This window comes from Asterias rubens, chromosome 1 (assembly GCF_902459465.1).
Source record: "Asterias rubens chromosome 1, eAstRub1.3, whole genome shotgun sequence".
Taxonomy (NCBI): Eukaryota; Metazoa; Echinodermata; class Asteroidea; order Forcipulatida; family Asteriidae; genus Asterias; species Asterias rubens.
Genome location: NC_047062.1, coordinates 549,720 through 570,900, shown reverse-complemented (window position 1 = coordinate 570,900; position 21,181 = coordinate 549,720). Strand labels below are relative to the sequence as shown.

At 39.5% G+C, this 21,181-nt stretch overlaps 1 protein-coding gene across 1 annotated transcript; it reads right to left on the bottom strand.

The window, feature by feature from the left end:
• Positions 1–414: 414 nt before the first annotated feature.
• Positions 415–21,025, bottom strand: LOC117295813 (zinc transporter 9-like). The gene is made up of 15 exons (XM_033778580.1): positions 20,817–21,025; positions 17,548–17,844; positions 16,819–16,924; positions 15,096–15,197; positions 14,072–14,154; positions 13,532–13,593; positions 12,851–12,906; positions 9,488–9,646; positions 8,727–8,902; positions 6,894–6,965; positions 6,361–6,519; positions 5,704–5,818; positions 5,272–5,401; positions 3,782–3,895; positions 415–523 (listed from the first exon to the last, which is right to left on the bottom strand). The coding sequence occupies exons 1-15, from the start codon at positions 20,899–20,901 to the stop codon at positions 479–481; spliced, it is 1,761 nt and encodes a 586-aa protein (XP_033634471.1). The 5' UTR covers positions 20,902–21,025; the 3' UTR covers positions 415–478.
• Between the last annotated feature and the right edge of the window lie 156 nt (positions 21,026–21,181).

Genomic DNA, 21,181 nt, shown 5'->3' with positions numbered 1-21,181 from the left:
TAGTTCCTGCAGTGGTTCCTGCAGTGGTTCATATAATGGTTCCTGATGTAGTTCCTGCAGTGGTTCCTGCAGTGGTTCCTGATGTAGTTCCTGCAGTGGTTCCTGCAGTGGTTCATATAATGGTTCCTGATGTAGTTCCTGCAGTGGTTCCTGCAGTGGTTCATATAATGGTTCCTGATGTAGTTCCTGCAGTGGTTCCTGCAGTGGTTCATATAATGGTTCCTGATGTAGTTCCTGCAGTGGTTCCTGCAGTGGTTCCTATAATGGTTCCTGATGTAGTTCCTGCAGTGGTTCCTGCAGTGGTTCATATAATGGTTCCTGATGTAGTTTCTGCAGTGGTTCTTACAGTGGTTCCTATAATGGTTCCAGCCAACAATAATCCATTTACCAACCCTGATGCCCCTACCCTTCGTCTCTCTATCCCTTTAAGAATGTATTGCACATCAATCAATATTACAGCAGACTCTAATTCCACACCTCATAAGATCTCCAAGTCAACATGTCGCACCTCTGGGTTCAATGTCTAGGATACAAACAAAATATAAAACATTTTATGAAACAGTGAAATTGGGTAACTTGGTATTTTTCATGAGTTTTCAATTTCATGTCTCATGCCCCGACTACAAAATGTTTTGTACACTTCACCATGTGCTAGACTGTGCATGCAACCAAAAGGTTTAAGTGATGTTTGAAGCTTTGCATTGTGGAACTTAAGAAGTAACTCATTTAACTAGTGAACTTGCCAGTAGAACCAAGTGTAAATTTCGATTGTAGAGGACCAGATTTAGACTTTTGAGTCACACAAATTGCAAAAGTTTGTTTTATTGTTGATTCTTGTTTATTGGGTGGTTATTGATAACATATCCAAAATTGGACAAGAGTTTCAAGCCAGAAGTGACCTAATTTGCATATTTAAATTAGGTGGTAATTAGCAATCTTTAAGGTCAATTATCTCTAAAACTATTCATTTTATGGACAAGGTTTGTGTTAGAAGTGAATAGAAACCTGACCTTGAGAATCTAAAAAACATATTTGTAAGGGGTTAAACATGCGTTTAATTGGTTTTCTCCACTCAAATGCATTGTACGTGGTACCATAACAGTGTAACAAATAATTAATTAATTCTTCAGGTTGAATGATTCCACCCTGTCCCAAATGACCTATAATAGTCATCATCTAGGTCAAAGGTCAATGTGTCAGCAAATGTATAAAGACCACTTAGTTGCGATGTGCCCTAAACAGCATAGCTAATTTCATTGCGGTTTAGTATCCGCATGAGTGTATCAGAAAATTTGCCAAAGTACTCGATTTTATGTTTGGTATGTCATGAAACTCAGGTTGTAGGAGAAAAGGCTTTGTCTGTTCTATGATAAAGCTAAACTACATAAGGACGTCAAGCAAACACCGGGGCGTGAGCCTCTAATAACCTCCAAGGTAGTTTCCAAAGTATAGCAAAATAACCATTGACGGCAGAGAGGACCTATGCTGGTAAAAATACGGTCACCTATTATGCTCAGTGGGAAGGCGTATAGCGGATGGTGCTCTACATGATACAATTCTTGTGAAGAAGACGACCGCAGAACAACTATAGTTAACAGTGCTCTAAACGATAGAGTCAGCAGCAAGGGAGACACAAGTTTGGGAGGAACCAGCGGGGGGGGGGGGGGGGGGACACTTGAGAAGGTACCACCTGGGAAGGTAACAACGAGAGGCACTAGAGGAGGATGAACCAGCGGGGGAAGCCATACCTGACGAGGTACCAGCTGGGGAGGCAACATGGGGGAGGACACGTTGGGAGGCAACATCAGGGGAGGCAACAACAAGGGGCCAAAGCAGAGGAGGAAAAAATAGGGGAGGCACCAACAGGGTGTAGCCAACGGGAGGCAACAACAGGGGAGACATCAGGGGAGGCAAAAATAGGGGAGGCAACAACATGGTAGGCAACGGGAGGCAACTTCAGGGGAGACAATCGGAAGAGGCAACAACGAGGGAGGCACAAGTTGGGAGGATCCAGGGGGGGGGGGCACCTGAGAAGGTACCAGCTGAGGAGGCAACATTGGGAGTCAACAACAGAGAGGCAACAACAGGGAGGCAACAACAGGCTGGCAACAACAGGGGGCAACAACTAGGGAGGCACAGGTTGGGAGGTAACAACGGGAGGCACCAGAGAAGGATGAACCAGCAGGGGAAGCAATACCTGAGGAGGTACTACCTGGGGAGGCAACATGGAGGAGGACACATGGGGAGGCAACATCAGGTGATGCAACAACAAGGGGGGGGCGTGGGAGGGGCAACATCATGAGAGACAATCAGAGGAAGCAAAACTAGGGGAGGCAACAACAGGGGAGGCAACAACCAGGGGGCCAAAGCAGGGGAGGCAACAACAGGGTAGGCAACATAACGGGAAGCAACAACAGGGGAGACAATCAGGGGAGAAAACAGCAAGGGAGGCAACAGCAGGAGAGACTACAACAGGCAAGGCAACATCAGAGGAGGCAACATCAGGGGAGTCAACAACAGGGGAGGCAACAACGGAGACAATCAGATGAGACAAAAATAGGGGAGGCAACAACAGTGTTGGCAACGGGAGGCAACAACAGGGGAGACAACAACTGGGGAGGCGGGGGGGGGGGGGGGGGGGGGGGGGGGGAGAGGCAAACATGGGGAGGCAACAACTTAGGACCAAACAACTGGGGAGGCAACAACCGTTATAGGCAACAAAGAGTGGGGGGGGGCAAGAGGAGGCAACAGTGGGGAGGCGGGGATGTTAAAGGTTTGCTACAAGAGAAAAGGGACAACAATCCAGCTCAGGTCAATTGTTGAAATACATGAAGTTGACAACTTTACCTTTGACCTAGCTGGTTAGAGAGGTCATTTGAGTGAGTTTTATTTCATTGAATGTCATTGATAAAAGTCAATTGGTACAGGGGGAATCATTCAACCCGAAGAATTTGTTCATGGTATTTATTACACTGTCATGATATGCCATGTAAATGCATTTGAGTGGAGAAAACCAATTAAACCATGTTTAACCTCTTGACCTTTGACCTAGTTATTTGTAAAGGGTCAATCGAGAATACAAATATGTTTTTTAGATTCTCAGGGTCGGGTTTCTATTCACCTCTAACACAAAACTTGTCCATAAAATGAATAGTTTTAGAGATAATTGACTTTAAAGATTGCTAATTACCACCTAATTTAAATATGCAAATTAGGTCACTTCTGGCTTGAAACTCATGTCTGATTTTGGATATGTCATCAATAACCACCCAATAAACAAGAATCAACAATAAAACAAACTTTTGCAATTTGTGTGACTCGACATGAAAAAATGTCTAAATCTGGTCCTCTATTGGGAGTAGTGTTGGCTCTGAAAATAGTTGGTCTGGTCTCGACGTTTCAAACAGTATACTTGCTTCAGGTAAGCAGCCCCTTCTATAGACGATGTGACCTCTGACGTCACTCGAAAACCATAACATGATTCGCGCGCATACCGCCGGGCAAAACCTTTGTGTTTTGGCAGCCAGCTAGAAAGTGTATGCAATCTTACCACGACTACGCGTCTTTTTGCCCAGCGAAACATGACGTATACAGTGTTTTGTCAACAGAGGGCGGTTTAAATGTAAACATAGGTCACATCGTCTATTGACTACAAGGGAAACCATGCTAATAACATTTCAAATATTCCTGGAATAAAAAGTTGTCTACAGATATCAACAATAAAAAAACTCTCAGTAATTATCATCAATACATGCAGTAGAAATAATAGAACTATAATTACCTTGATTTCCTTTTCTATCCTGTCTACCTCAGCTCCAAGTGAATCAATAATCTTCTCTCCATGTTTCAACATGAATCCTTCAATCTCTTCCATCGTTGTGTAAGTCTTCAACTCCTATCAAGTCAAAGCAAGAATCAAACTATTATATGGCATGGCATCCAATAGCGGATAATACCACTTCAAAGTTTGCAAGGTTGCAGACACTTTTTCAGGAATTCTAGAAATGCAGAATTCTGGTTGAAACACCAGAGGAGTGGTAAAAATCGCACCTATAGACATTTTTTGTGACCTCTTTGGTCCCAAGTACATCGAGTAAACGCAAGACTTGCACAGTCCATTTGTGCAATTAGCTAATTTATTGCTCCCATAGCTACATCCAAACCTCTGCATTGCTTTATCCTCAGGTACAGAAGTGAATATGTATATATATGTGTGACAATAAAACAATTAAATTGAATTGAATACAACTTTAAAACATAGACCAGTGCCAAGTGGAGTAAAGACAGGCGCCCAATTCATGCATCTGCTTACAATAAGCAAAGAATCAGGGCCCAATTTCATGGCTCTGCTTACCGTAAGCACAGAATCAGCACTTGCGGAAGCAGGGAATTCTGTGCTTACGGCAATCGTATTTCACAGGTTAGCGGCGAATTTTGGCTTCTGCGCGTGCGTACTTCACCTTACTAGGCATTCTATGCTTAGAAGGCTAGCACAGAAATTCGGCGCTTGCACGTAAGCGGGGAATCGCGATCGTAAGCGCAGAATTCGGCGGTAAGCAGAGCCATGACATTGGGCCCAGGGTTTAAGTCAAGTGCATTTCACAGGTTAGCAGCAATTTTTGCATGTATGTATGCATCAGAAATTTGGCACTTGCACAGTGAGCACAGAATGGAGATGGTAAGCACAGAATGGAGGTGGTAAGCACAGAATGGAGGTGGTAAGCACAGAATGGAGGTGGTAAGCACAGAATGGAGGTGGTAAGCACAGAATGGAGGTGGTAAGCACAGAATGGAGGTGGTAAGCACAGAATGGAGGTGGTAAGCACAGAATGGAGGTGGTAAGCACAGAATGGAGGTGGTAAGCACAGAATGGAGGCGGTAAGCACAGAATGGAGGCGGTAAGCACAAAATGGAGGCGGTAAGCACAGAATGGAGGCGGTAAGCACATAATGGAGTTGGTACGCACATAATGGAGGTGGTAAGCACAGAATGGAGGTGGTAAGCACAGAATGGAGGTGGTAAGCACAGAATGGAGGTGGTAAGCACAGAATGGAGGTGGTAAGCACAGAATGGAGGTGGTAAGCACAGAATGGAGGTGGTAAGCACAGAATGGAGGTGGTAAGCACAGAATGGAGGTGGTAAGCACAGAGTCCGACATTAAACAGAACAATGAAATTGGGATCTAAACTGTTTGGCCAGGCAGCCACAATCAAAGTTATGTAGACCCTGGTGTCCTTCCATCTCTAGATGGAAAGTGTTTATTTATCTAACCTGTAGTAAACTCTCTAGATCTTGGCCATCAAGGTAGGATCTTGTCACTTCTCTTCCATCAAAGTCAACCTCTGCCTTGAATCGGATTGTATCAACTCCCATGTCTGTAGCCTTTACATCGTAAACACCCCTATTATGTCAACAACAGAGAAACAATCAGGCAAAATACAATTCAACTCCAATCAAATTCCAACACAAACCAAGCTCTATTTTCTTCAATCAAAAGTAAAAATGAAAGGTTGAACTTCCAAATTGTCAGAAATTCCCATAAAAATAGAACCCAGAGAATGCTGAGTGTATAGGACTTTTACATACCTGCTTTGAGGTAATTCATGTTACAATTTTTAAGCTGTTTGGCAAATTCCAGACTTCATTTTCCAGCGAAAAGGGTCGAGGTTTAATAAAACAACAACTTGATATCTATTTGCTTACCTGACCATGACATCATTTTCCAGCATACTGCTTATTCTCATCAGTTCACTCTCTGGTATGGAGCGGCCCAATAGTGCTTCTGTGTTACTGTAAATTAAAAACCCTGACACACATCCTGGCAACAAAATAAATGGTAAAGTTATGATAACATTCATGGACCTGAGCATGAGTTGCCAATATCATCATTAGAGATTTGTATTGTAATAATATGCAAACTGTGCTTAGAAATTAAGATTGAAAAGAGATATTGGCAAAATAAAGAGACAGCCAACATTAAGACTAGATAGGTCAGTTAGTAGAGTACCAGCAGGCTAAACCAGATGTCGTTGTTTCAAGACTAGATAGGTCAGTTAGTAGAGTACCAGCAGGCTAAACCAGATGTCATTGTTTCAAGACTAGATAGGTCAGTTAGTAGAGCACCAGCAGGCTAAACCAGAGGTCATTGTTTCAAGACTAGATAGGTCAGTTAGTAAAGCACCAGCAGGCTAAACCAGATGTCGTTGTTTCAAGTCCCGATCTAAGAATTTTTTTTATTATTATCTAAAATAACTTAAATTTACCCAGTCAGTTTTCCTTATTGTTTACTACTTGATATTTAAAGATTGAGGCAAATCTTCAGACCAGTCCTTAAAGAGTCTTAGCTTATTTAAGACAAACCTAAGATAGCTCCAATAGCGATGGATCCCATGGCATCATACATAGGGTTACCGGTGTATGATGTCAATCCCATACATCCAGCAGCAACCATTACACCTAATACTGCAGCTGCATCTTCTAATAACACAACGTTGATACTTGGGTCTCGGCTACGCAGCACTGAGGAAACAAAAAAAGGAATAGTGTTGACTTGTTATGCATTGAAATATCTCTCAGTTTTTACTGGTTGTAATGAGAGACTTTAGATGGGTGGGTGGCAGCACAATGACTTGTAATAATACTGAACCATAGAATTAGAACAGAAATAGTGTTGGGTTCAATTGTTATCTGCATCTGCTGTGCACACCAATACCATGTGATGAGCCTGTATGGCAAAATTAATCAAACCAATGCACAAATTGCACACGAAAATGACGGTAAACTTGTAAATACGGTGTCATGTAAAATGCCCTCTTTACTGTAAAACACACGGGGACATTGACTCCTTGGCAATCATGATTATTGTGATGATGACTTGAGTTGAAGTGACTTACCATATTCCATGAAGGTCTGTTGTTTAGCTTTAGCTCCTTTCTTAATAGCATTGATGGCAATCATTAAGGTAGCTGAAACACAAAATCACATCATTTAAGATAAAAGTCAGGGTTCCAATGTGGCAATGTGGTATTTGTTGAGGTCAAATAAATAATAATAATAATAATAATAATAACAATAATAATAATAATAATAACTAGAGCTAAATTGCATTTGTGCACAAATGCAGAGCTGTTTCGTCAATAAAAATTTCAAATTTCTCAACTGAGTTTTAAATTTGTTGGGTATTCAAAGCAATTTGCCCAATGTGGCATAAATAAAAAAATAATTTGGATTATACCATATTCAGATAGCAATTTATATGTTAAAGGTGCAAAAATTGAAAAAATCATAAAAAATCATGTGATGACGTCATCATGACGTCATGTCGCATTTCATAAGAACTTGTCAATATCCACCAACCTACCAAGTTTCAACATGATCGCATAATTACTTAGGGAGTTATATTAATTCAAAAAGTGCACCTTTGAGGACACGTCACGTGACCCCCGATGACGTCATTGATCTGAAACTTCACACGCATGATGGCTGGCTGACCGTAAACATGTGTGTAAAATTTAAAGTGATTACAAAAAACTTCACCACACACATCTTCAAAAAAGTCCATTTTGACGATTTTTCAACCTGCCGCTAGAGGGCGCTGTTGCAATTTGTGACGTCATCAATATTTTTTTTGAACTGCCCACCCTTGCTAGACACTTACGTCCTTGGAAAGCATCTTCATAACTTTTACCACTTTTGAGTTACAGGGCACTTCCGTTTTTGGCCCGTTTCAACCAGAAGTAGAGGTCATGTGAGGTCACGCACACAAAACAAAATGAAGACCTAATTTATCCCTACCACATCCCGCAAACAGAAACCTACGGTTTCGTTTGGCTGATTTGATATAGATTTTCAAACATTTAACATAAAACACCTTTAAGATGACGTCACGTGACCAGTGATGACGTCATCATGACATCCTTGCTTTAGGATCATTATTGCACCATAACCTTCAATCCCTGAAAGTTTCATTGCAATTGATCTTTGGGAACTACATGTATGCAAAAAATTGCGAGTACTGAAACAGACAAATAAAAAAAATAAAAAAATAAAAAACAATAACAAAAACTTTAACAAAAACAAGAGCTGTTTCGCTGCTAGCGAAACAGCTAATAATAATAATTTGGCAGGTAAAGGTAAAAGTAGTCCCCGTGGTGGTTGGAGCACTTGGCACCATTCCCAAAGCACTGGGGAAACATCTAGATGAAATAGGGACAAATGTGAGGGTAGATCTATTACAGAAGGCAGCGCTTTTGGGAACAGCGAGGATCCTGAGAAAGACCCTTGAGATCTAAGGCTACGGGACGTAGCCCGGCTCGAGGAGTTACCGGCACAAAGGAAAATGAGATCTTTCTTTTGCATGCTGTGATAAAATGAAATAAAAATGAAATGAAATGAAATAAAAACTGGAACCAGAAGAGGACCCAGAGCCTGCACCAGAGCCAAAACTATAGCAAGAACAAGAACTTATAAATGCATGGAAATGTTCTAAAAATACCATGTGAAGTGGTTAGGGCTCACAGAGCTGGAAACGGCACTAGACCAGAGGTGTAACCAGCAATAGAGCCAAAACTGAAACAAAAAACTGGAACCAGAAGAGGACCCACAGCCTGCACCAGAGCCAAAACTATAGCAGGAACAAGAACTTATACCTGTGCTTGAACCACAGCTTGTGTCAGAACCATTGAGCAGGAATTGAGGGCCCTCTTGGGTGGCAGAAATAAACCTACCTCCCTCTGTTAGAAGTGATCCAGCCAGAATACAGTATGACCAGAAGAGAGATTCCATTGGCTCGGGATGGATTAATCCCATGAAACCATGGTAACAAGAAAAGCCAGCACCGATACAGAAAATGGCGACTCCGCTGATGAGTGAAGAGACATATCGAATACTGCTGAATCCATACCTGTAAAAACCCAGAATAGACTACCATTAGAAAATGAGTAACCTTGCACACTCCAGGACCTTTTCTAGCAGGCAAGATGCTACACTGGGCATTTTTAAAAACATCTCTTAGTTACAAATACAAATTAAGAGTTGTAAGAATACACTAGCTTAGCAAGCTCTGAGATATGCCCCTTTACTCAGCATTGGTTTCATTTGCAAATCCAAATTATTTAGAAAATATGTCACATTTGTGCACTTTAAAACTTGTGTGCTGCTTACATGCTACTTTTGGTTACCTATATTTGAACTGACAACATATTCAGGCATTTCCTTGGAAACAAGTAGTAACATTTTATTGAGTACAGGGGCTGACCTACATGTTCACATGGTACAGGCTTTATTAAACTTTCCAGGCTATACTGTTTAATCACAATTTGTAGAAATCAGACTAAATATTGTTGAGTATTATGTTGAATATTATGATATAGGAAACTTTAATCATTCATAATTTGTCTGGGGGTTTTCCCAAACAAAATCAGACTAAAGTAATTCAAATATTATGCCTAAATATTGTTGGTTGAATATTGTGATAAAGAAAACTCACGGATGATCCGCTGAAGGTCTCTTGATGGACTGTCTGATTCCTAAGGCAAGAATGACCTGATTACAAACATCGGCAGCCGAGTGAATTGCTTCAGAAAACATACTGGAAGAACCACTGTACATCCAGGCTACCAACTTGAACAGGAAATTAGCTGAGTTACTGAAAGAGAATGAGAACATAGATGATTTACAAACATACTGGAAGAACCACTGTACATCCAGGCTACCAGCTTGAACAGGAAATTAGCTGAGTTACTGAAAGAGAATGAGAACATAGATGATTTACAAACATACTGGAAGATCCACTGTACATCCAGGCTACCAGCTTGAACAGGAAATTAGCCGAGTTACTGAAAGAGAAAGAGAACATAGATGATTTACAAACATACTGGAAGAACCACTGTACATCCAGGCTACCAGCTTGAACAGGAAATTAGCTGAGTTACTGAAAGAGAATGAGAACATAGATGATTTACAAACATACTGGAAGATCCACTGTACATCCAGGCTACCAGCTTGAACAGGAAATTAGCTGAGTTACTGAAAGAGAATGAGAACATAGATGATTTACAAACATACTGGAAGAACCACTGTACATCCAGGCTACCAGCTTGAACAGGAAATTAGCCGAGTTACTGAAAGAGAAAGAGTACATAGATGATTTACAAACATACTGGAAGATCCACTGTACATCCAGGCTACCAACTTGCACAGGAAATTAGCTGAGTTACTGAAAGAGAAAGAGAACATAGATGATTTACAAACATACTGGAAGAACCACTGTACATCCAGGCTACCAGCTTGAACAGGAAATTAGCTGAGTTACTGAAAGAGAATGAGAACATAGATGATTTACAAACATACTGGAAGAACCACTGTACATCCAGGCTACCAGCTTGAACAGGAAATTAGCTGAGTTACTGAAAGAGAATGAGAACATAGATGATTTACAAACATACTGGAAGAACCACTGTACATCCAGGCTACCAGCTTGAACAGGAAATTAGCTGAGTTACTGAAAGAGAATGAGAACATAGATGATTTACAAACATACTGGAAAAACCACTGTACATCCAGGCTACCAGCTTGAACAGGAAATTAGCTGAGTTACTGAAAGAGAATGAGAACATAGATGATTTACAAACATACTGGAAGAACCACTGTACATCCAGGCTACCAGCTTGAACAGGAAATTAGCTGAGTTACTGAAAGAGAAAGAGAACATAGATGATTTACAAACATACTGGAAGAACCACTGTACATCCAGGCTACCAGCTTGAACAGGAAATTAGCTGAGTTACTGAAAGAGAATGAGAACATAGATGATTTACAAACATACTGGAAGAACCACTGTACATCCAGGCTACCAACTTGCACAGGAAATTAGCTGAGTTACTGAAAGAGAAAGAGAACATAGATGATTTACAAACATACTGGAACAACCACTGTACATCCAGGCTACCAACTTGCACAGGAAATTAGCTGAGTTACTGAAAGAGAATGAGAACATAGATGATTTACAAACATACTGGAAGAACCACTGTACATCCAGGCTACCAGCTTGAACAGGAAATTAGCCGAGTTACTGAAAGAGAATGAGAACATAGATGATTTACAAACATACTGGAAGATCCACTGTACATCCAGGCTACCAGCTTGAACAGGAAATTAGCTGAGCTACTGAAAGAGAATGAGAACATAGATGATTTACAAACATACTGGAAGAACCACTGTACATCCAGGCTACCAGCTTGAACAGGAAATTAGCTGAGTTACTGAAAGAGAATGAGAACATAGATGATTTACAAACATACTGGAAGAACCACTGTACATCCAGGCTACCAGCTTGAACAGGAAATTAGCCGAGTTACTGAAAGAGAATGAGAACATAGATGATTTACAAACATACTGGAAGAACCACTGTACATCCAGGCTACCAACTTGCACAGGAAATTAGCCGAGTTACTGAAAGAGAATGAGAACATAGATGATTTACAAACATACTGGAAGATCCACTGTACATCCAGGCTACCAACTTGAACAGGAAATTAGCCGAGTTACTGAAAGAGAATGAGAACATAGATGATTTACAAACATACTGGAAGAACCACTGTACATCCAGGCTACCAACTTGCACAGGAAATTAGCCGAGTTACTGAAAGAGAATGAGAACATAGATGATTTACAAACATACTGGAAGATCCACTGTACATCCAGGCTACCAACTTGCACAGGAAATTAGCTGAGTTACTGAAAGAGAAAGAGAACATAGATGATTTACAAACATACTGGAAGAACCACTGTACATCCAGGCTACCAGCTTGAACAGGAAATTAGCCGAGTTACTGAAAGAGAATGAGAACATAGATGATTTACAAACATACTGGAAGAACCACTGTACATCCAGGCTACCAGCTTGAACAGGAAATTAGCCGAGTTACTGAAAGAGAATGAGAACATAGATGATTTACAAACATACTGGAAGAACCACTGTACATCCAGGCTACCAGCTTGAACAGGAAATTAGCCGAGTTACTGAAAGAGAATGAGAACATAGATGATTTACAAACATACTGGAAGAACCACTGTACAGCCAGGCTACCAACTTGCACAGGAAATTAGCTGAGTTACTGAAAGAGAATGAGAACATAGATGATTTACAAACATACTGGAAAAACCACTGTACATCCAGGCTACCAACTTGCACAGGAAATTAGCTGAGTTACTGAAAGAGAATGAGAACATAGATGATTTACAAACATACTGGAAGAACCACTGTACATCCAGGCTACCAGCTTGAACAGGAAATTAGCTGAGTTACTGAAAGAGAAAGAGAACATAGATGATTTATGCCCAAAAGAAGATTGAAGCAGGGATCATATTGGCTCCTAGCCTTGCCTTCTCCTCTATGGACCCACTCCCACAATGAACACAACTTATGTGGATTGAGTCCCAACCAATTACGTGTGTTTTCCTTCTTTTGGGGTTTGCCTCCAAAAACTCAAACTGAACATTTATTCATCTTCTTCTTCATACCGGTAATTCCAAGCTTTTATTGTGCTTCTTTCTTTGGAGGATCCCGAACTGTTGTATCATCCATAAGTTATTACAAAACAGCCTGCATGATGTATTTAGAGGCTTAAGTTGCAAACTCTATTATCACTCCAATGATAATAAGTTGCAGTCAAGCTATGGAAGCTGTCTCGTTGAAGTCCCCCATGGTAAAGAAAGAGTTAACACAACTTCTTCAAAGAGGACAAGTAAATATATAACTAAATAAATAAATCACATATTAACACATATTGCTCAAATAGAGAATAAACCATTTACAATAAATGATGAAGAATCTTTGAGATTAACTTACATTGCAATTGCTATAAGGACAACTTTTCCAGCTCCTTGAAACATAGTCTGCTCAGGCTGAAAATTTGAATTGAAAAAGAAAGAAAAATAAACACCTCATGCAATCAACCTGTCAAAAGTCCATGATGTTTGGAGCTCTTTATATTTAGTCTGTAATTTTGTGCCATATTTTAATTGCGACAATCTAAATAAGCATTGATAATTTGTGTCGTCTGATCTAGAAATGCTGTTTCCTCAACTTTGGTAGTATTTCAGACAGAAGTATTTCTCTGGAGGATTGGCACTGGTATGAACTCTATAATCAGTGAGCTTTAGGATTGAAACTAACAACTATTATTAATAGTTTACTTTGAAATAGAACAAAGAGAGCATACTGTTTTAAACTGTAGTGTTCATGCATCGTATTACTTTATCACAGGCGCTCCATACTTTATGTTAAGGTCGGAGGTCAAGTAAATAAACAAACAGTTCTATCATGCAACCAATGTACTGGTGTCTGTCACTGCATTGATACTTAAGTTCATCGATCATCATCGAAGTCTAAACATTAAATAAACATCAAGACTTTCCAGAATTACCATCGTTTTTTTCCCCGTTAATTTTTCAGAACCACAACTGGTTTGTAAAAGAGACTACTATCAACATGGCTCTCACCCAGAATCTAGAACCAAATTGTACTCACTTGTTTGGTCTCTCCATAGAATGTGTCATACTCCTTTATAGCTCTCTTCAATAAGAACACATCTGTGCATGGAAACAATTGTCACAAATACAGAAAAAAAATGAATGATAAATCATGTCTGAAGTCAAATTGTGAAAAATTAAACATCAACACTGTAACACATTGCACAACGAAATCCATGTACTCTATATCAACGATAGTCCAACATGCTTTATTCTCACACTCATTTACATTTGTTGTTCATAAACTAATTGTGAAAGCAACTTTCAAACTATCAGCACTTTGGAAAATCTTCTGAGAATTCTTTAAAAAAGATTAGTGTATGAATAGTTAGTAAAATCAACTCAACATCTGCATCTACATCAAAGAAATATAAAACAAAGATCTCTCATTCTGAATGTCTTCAGCATTGACAATAATGAGAACATAATGAGCTTCATGACCACTCACGTCTTGGGAGGGGAAGGTCATTGTGTAGTTCAAGTACTAATAATAGGCTGCTGGGTCAAAGGTGAAGGTTCAAGGGTCATTATTACTCACGCTCTTTATAGAAGTCTTCTTTCTGTTTTCTTTTCCTCTTTTCCATCTCTAAAGCCTCTTTACTTCCCCATACTTCTATAGACCTGACAAACAAAATGTCATTTGAAAATGTTAATCTTCCTGTTTTCAGCGCCAAATTCAATGTAACATCATTGAATTTCAACAACTAATGGGTTTTTACATCGGAGAAATTTACTCAGTCAGTTGAAGTTTTAAACTCAATGCCATATAAATTAAATACCGTGGAAAGTCAGGAATGAACCAAAACATATCTGTACAACAATTTAACTCTTTTTTTCAGCATGATGTCATCGGATGTTTTGGATATTGACAAATTTTGCCCCAGGAGGTTATCAAATACAATGGCAATTTACAATTTATCTTTATGTACAAAGAGAGACTATTTTTTACCTCACTCACTATCTATTGAAGACATCAAAAAGCTGAATTTAAAATTTCCCTTGCTCTTTAAAGGCAGTGGACACGATTGGTAATTACTCAAAACAACTGTTAGCATAAAAACTTACTTGGTAACAAGTAATGGGTAGCTGTTGACAGTATAAAACATTGTGAGAAACGGCTCCCTCTGAAGTAGCGCAGTTTTCGGGAAAGAAGTAATTTTCCACGTCTTTTATGTCGAGACCTCAGATTTAGATTTTGAGGTCTCGAAATCAAGCATCTGAAAGCACACAACCTCTTGTGACAAGGGTGTTTTTTCTTTCATTATTATCTCGCAACTTCGACGACCAATTGAGCTCAAATGTTCACAGGTTTGTTATTTGATGCATATGTTGAGATACACCAAGTGAGAAGACTGGTCTTTGACAATAACCTAAAGGTGTCCAGTGTCTTTCAACAGATCAAACAGAGCAATTTTTCAATACAAACAATTCAGACTTGCTCATACCTAGATTACAAAAACTCAATACCTATTCTTTGTTCTTAAAAGAAAACAAGAAAAGAAGAGAAGAACGATGATGGTTGAGCTTTTAAATGCAGTAAACTAAGAAATAACATTCCTTACTTTGTTTCCACATCTGATCTTAAGTACACCATCATTGACATCTTTTCTCCATACTGCTCATAGGGACTTCTTCGGACTGTCTTGCGTAATTGCTCCAAATCACTTCAAAACAATCATCAAACAAATCAGGTAAATGGATGAGGTAGAAATATCCAAGTAAGAATCTAAGTTTAAGAAATGGCTCAGTTTAAGAGTATGATTGTCAGCTGGTACTACAACTGTTCACAAATCAGCTGAGGCACACAACTTTGCTAAGCTCAGATCAAATCTGCTTAGGCGCCTTGTCAAATCCTCCCGGGCGTTCCTCCGCTGACAGTCTGCGGACTGGACAGCAAATACTGCCGTTGCTAAGGACCTCGGAAAGTCTGCGAAAGAACGGTCATGTGTGTTGAAGCGCGGCGAAGTTAATGAGCTATCCTTGCCGGGCGCTATTGTTAGTATAACAATAAGTCTCATGAATAAACAAGTTGTATGTTCAGGTCATGAATATCAGCGGCTTGGACGCGGACCGGCCGTGCTCTTCCAGAACAATACATTTTCTACTCATGAATAACATCCTCCTGGAAGCGGACAGGCCGCACCGACAAGACAATTACACCATCCAGCGCTTGTGATAATCAGGGAACGATTTCGCCTGTATCACATCGCAATTTGTGATGCAATTTTGATGATTTGCTATGCAATTGTAAAAAGTGCATCGCAAATGTTGCGATCCAATTTGCGAAGCATAATTTGCAACATTTATGCTTGATACAAAAATATCGATTTTTAACTTGAAACCATTCACATTTAATCGATTTTCCCGCAAGAAAAACGATGCTAAATTAATAAGAAATCACCGCCGCCGTGACTACTAAACGTTTTCTTCCATGATGTTGAATACAATATGCTGCTCTGGCAGTAGGGCAAAATCGACCAATGAAAACATTTGTAAATTCAACAGACAATAGAAACACCGGTCTCTGAAACTGTGGCTTCCCCCCCCCCCAGTAATTGGACAAACCAGACTATCTGGTTGTTTTGACATGGAGACACACTCGCACAGGTGTGTAGATTTGTTTATTGGTGACGGTGACTTCGGATTTTATAAATAAGAAACTAATGTTATCCGCTTGAAAAGTAAGAACGAACAGTTAAAATTGTCCCCTGGATACTCTGACCCACTTGGAACGGAGTTTGCACGTAGCCTGGAACTTTTGTCAGTCGAATCCGGGAATAAAGACAACCATTTTTAAAATTCATGTTTTGGTTATGTAGGCCCAACCAAGTCTTAAAAATCACACATTGGAGGAAATGGATTTTAGTTACACATCCACCCTTACTTTGCTTTTTAATCTGCAAAGGTAAAACCATTGTTAACCACCTACGTTCCTCCACGGTTTCGCCGGTCAGCTCATAAGCTGGACCTTACAATGGCGACCGGTCGCTCCGCAGAGCCCCCAGAATATTCATGTGTATTGACATGTAAATGAGCCGTCGTGGCCGTGGATATGCCCGGTTGCTACGGGTTCTTTTGTTACAAAACTCCGCGGACTCCCGCAGAATGCACGCGGAATGGAACGGCTTGGAGGTTTTGACAAGGCGCCTTAGCAACAGTAGATGAGTGTTTCCATGGTTATCATTGCTTTACCTCCAAGATGGTCAATGCATAAGGTCTTTATTGCAAACATGACACCCAGATCTACCTGACACTACTGTTTCTACAGAGAGGAACAACACTTACCTTGATTTCAGTAAATATTCACTCATAGCTCGTACAGCTGTAATTGTGATATTGTCAGTGTATTTCTTACTGTAATCAATCCGACGTCTCCTGTCTTTATAAGAAACTGTACCAAGATATAAAAACAAAATTGCCCAATTTAAGAACTACTATCATCATCATAAGATACACTTTTAACTGATTTGGTAATTGTTCCAATGAAAAAGATCACTTTGGTTTTGTCTTTTCACTGATAAGTAACTAAGATAGATTCTTTTCAGTGCTTGAAAACCTAAGGAAAATAGCTATTAACATAGAGTGGTTTAAGAGTATGATAAACGGTTTACGGTTGGTTTTTGTGCTTGTTTACTCTTCGTTGTCTTAGTAAAGTTCATCCATCATGGTCCATATTGTGGTTTTTGTCTTCATTTGTTTGTTTGGTTGGTTGTTGGCTTGTTGACTCTTTTTTTTAATATTAAATGTCTTTGTATTCTGGTTTGTTGATTTTGGGTGCCGGGTCTTTGTTGTTTCTTTTTCTGTGATTGCTAATTTGTTTGAATATAGTGCAAGTCTGAGCAATTTGAATTAATATGTTATTTTGTATACTGTGCAGATTGTAGTTCACAATTAGTAAATGATATGAAAGTAGTTTTCCTTTAGGATGAGCTGAAGCCTGCTATGGGAGACAGAAACAAATTGATAAGCAATAATTAATGGACTTTGCTGAATTAGGCAATTGTAAGCACGAACCTATCTTAGGTCTAGGGACTGGATCTTCATCTGATGTTTTACTTGCAGCTTTCTCAAGAATCTTTTCATTTGAAGTCATCTGAACTGTCTGCTTTGGGGTTTGTTCTGGGGTTTGCTCTGGGGTTTGCTCAGGGGTCTGACCAGCCTTCTCTTTGTTCTTATCCAGTCTGTCATTGCCTTGGTTAGTGGTGCATAATGCTCTTAATCCACACCATGTCAAGGGATGTGAGGTGAAAGGTCGGAGGTATCTCAGATGACTCTTGACCTTTGTTGACTCTGATGCATAACTAGGTTTAACTGTGAAAAAAAGAGTTGGACAATAATAAGAAATAGCCGTGTCTGATAGATAGAATACAGGTAGTAGTACTTAGATGCATCTGCTGATAAGGCAGTACTTAGATGCATCTGCTGATAGGGCAGTACTTAGATGCATCTGCTGATAAGGCAGTACTTAGATGCATCTGCTGATAGGGCAGTACTTAGATGCATCTGCTGATAAGGCAGTACTTAGATGCATCTGCTGATAAGGTAGTACTTAGATGCATCTGCTGATAAGGCAGTACTTAGATGCATCTGCTGATAAGGGAGTACTTAGATGCATCTGCTGATAAGGCAGTACTTAGATGCATCTGACTGATAAGGTAGTACTTAGATGCATCTGCTGATAGGGCAGTACTTAGATGCATCTGCTGATAAGGCAGTACTTAGATGCATCTGCTGATAAGGCAGTACTTAGATGCATCTGACTGATAAGGCAGTACTTAGATGCATCTGCTGATAAGGCAGTACTTAGATGCATCTGCTGATAAGGCAGTACTTAGATGCATCTGCTGATAAGGCAGTACTTAGATGCATCTGCTGATAAGGCAGTACTTAGATGCATCTGCTGATAAGGCAGTACTTAGATGCATCTGCTGATAAGGCAGTACTTAGATGCATCTGCTGATAAGGTAGTACTTAGATGCATCTGCTGATAGGGCAGTACTTAGATGCATCTGCTGATAAGGCAGTACTTAGATGCATCTGACTGATAAGGCAGTACTTAGATGCATCTGCTGATAAGGCAGTACTTAGATGCATCTGCTGATAGGGCAGTACTTAGATGCATCTGCTGATAAGGCAGTACTTAGATGCATCTGCTGATAGGGCAGTAGTTGCTACACATATGCATTTAAAACAAAATAGGTTTAAGTATTAAAACTATAACTATAAATGCTAACTACACTACCTACCTTGTTTTATAAGACTCAAGTCAAGAGTCAGATAACTGAAAAATAATGATGGAACAAATGACCACTTAAGCAGACCAAACACTAAGCAGACGGATAATAGCCAGCAAGCAATTTACACAAAGCGCAGAACTATGCGATACCAAGCATTGATGTCTTGTGCGAAGACTCCATGTGCTGGAAGCGTATTTTTTTCCTAGGACAAATGAGGTCACTTTTTTACCATGAATTAGCTCATGCTAACCGTCCCAAGAAAAAAAAAATACGCTTGCTGCACGCATAGAATTTTTCACTATTTTTACAAGAAAAAAAACCTTGATATTTGTAACCGAAATTCAACCTGAAATTTATAAAAATTCCATTTGAGCTGGAATATTTTTATGTCTCCTGGATTTTAAAATGTATGTTGGAGGAGGTGAAGGCGCGTTTACGGCACCTAACCTTTTTTGATGGCGAACAGCGGCAAGATAATGCACCGTACTCAAAGCCATGCGCACTTGGGCTCACACTATCAATTAGTACACGGTGATCACATCGCCAGTGGCAGTGCAGAACTTTGACATATTTTCAGGTAAAAAATAAAGAAGATTGTAGTCAAATTCGTGTTCGCATTGTAAAGAACCTTTATCGTAGGAGGTCCTGTTTTCGAGGTGTCCCTAAAATCGTGGCAAATCTTTTACCTCTCTGTGCGCGATGTAAACAGTCCCTAGATAAAAATTGTGTGGTTTTATTTGCCAAGCAAAGAGTCTCCTCTCCCTTGACCAAACTTAGAAACACGTAAGGCTCCACTGGATATTTGCACTTGTAAATGCAAAAAGTTTGGTATTTTAGGCTTTTCTACAAGGTACAAAAATATGTCATAATGTTGAGGCCAATATAAAAATATTTGCCCACCGAAAAAGTTTCATCAAACACTATTTCAATTCACAATTCATGATGATCAAATCATGTGACTGAATATTTTGCTGAGCATTCTGGAAAAAAAATACAGAGGCTTAAAGAAGCCATGTGCCTTACATCATTTTCTAATATTTTTTGTGATTTTTTTTTAACCCTCCGATCAATATTATTATTTATATTAAAATTTAAACGATCAGCTTGTTGATTCAATAATCACTGTTTATTTATACGCTTTATTATGAATTTTAAGAGAAAAAAAAGGGGAAAAAATAAATAAAAATCAGATTTGAAAGCCAATGATTATTCACACTTTTTATTACATTATTTATTTTTGCTATTTTTTGCAAATTACCATGGTAATTTTAAATTTTCATTAAAAAATATTTTGAATAAAACGAAGACAACTGCTGGCTATAGAGTCATACACAGAGTCTCAAAGAACACTTGTAGCCACTGTAGATGTTTCTTCCATGTATGGCTTCACCAAAAAAAAAAAAAATCTCCAAAAATATTAGAAAATGATATAAGGCACATGGCTTCTTTAAGCCTCTGTATTTTTCTGCTCAGCAAAATATTCAGTCACATGGTTTGATCATCATGATTTGTGAATTGAAATAGTGTTTGATGAAACTTTTTCGGTGGGCAAATATTTTTATATTGGCCTCACATTATGACATATTTTTGTACCTTGTAGAAATGCCTAAAATACCAAACTTTTTGCATTTACAAGTGCAAATATTCAGTGGAGCCTTACATGTTTCTAAGTTTTGGTCAAGGGAGAGGAGACTCTTTGCTTGGCAAATAAAACCACACAATTTTTATCTAGGGACTGTTTACATCGCGCACAGAGAGGTAAAAGATTTGCCACGATTTTAGGGACACCTCGAAAACAGGACCTCCTACGACGTTTGAACACTTCATATTAACAAAAGAAGGTAATTAGGGCATTGGTTGATATATGGCATCATTATTTTTTTTCCCAATTCAAAGAAAAAGGCATAATAGCGTGAAAACTGGTAAGGGGAGGATATACCCAGGACGTCAGTGCAGTGGCACTGACTGAAGTCCTGCCACCAGACCAGGGCTAATGTCTAATGAAACACAGCGTATACACACGGGTACAACATCACAAAATCTTACCACAACTAGATCGATGCACAGATGATAACTGCAATAACCACCACCTTGCTGTTGTTCTCGAAATTGTTTGAGACACTGCCGCCATTCTTCCCAAACGACTTTAAACACTTTCAGATTCACAAATTGTTATTATTTTGCTTGAAATCTGCAAATACTGTCGATGTCATTGTCAACATTTCCGAAATCTTGTTTGCCCTGATGATCATCATCGTCCGATAGTGAAGGGCGCCACCAAGCCTAACATCAGTAACAAGTGCAGGGAGTGGGAGGGGTGTCGGTGTGGTGTGCGTCGATCGATGGAGTGCCCTGTTTTTGTGCTGTGTGCTGTGTGGGTATTTGACGCGTCATTTTAATTAGTGCACAAG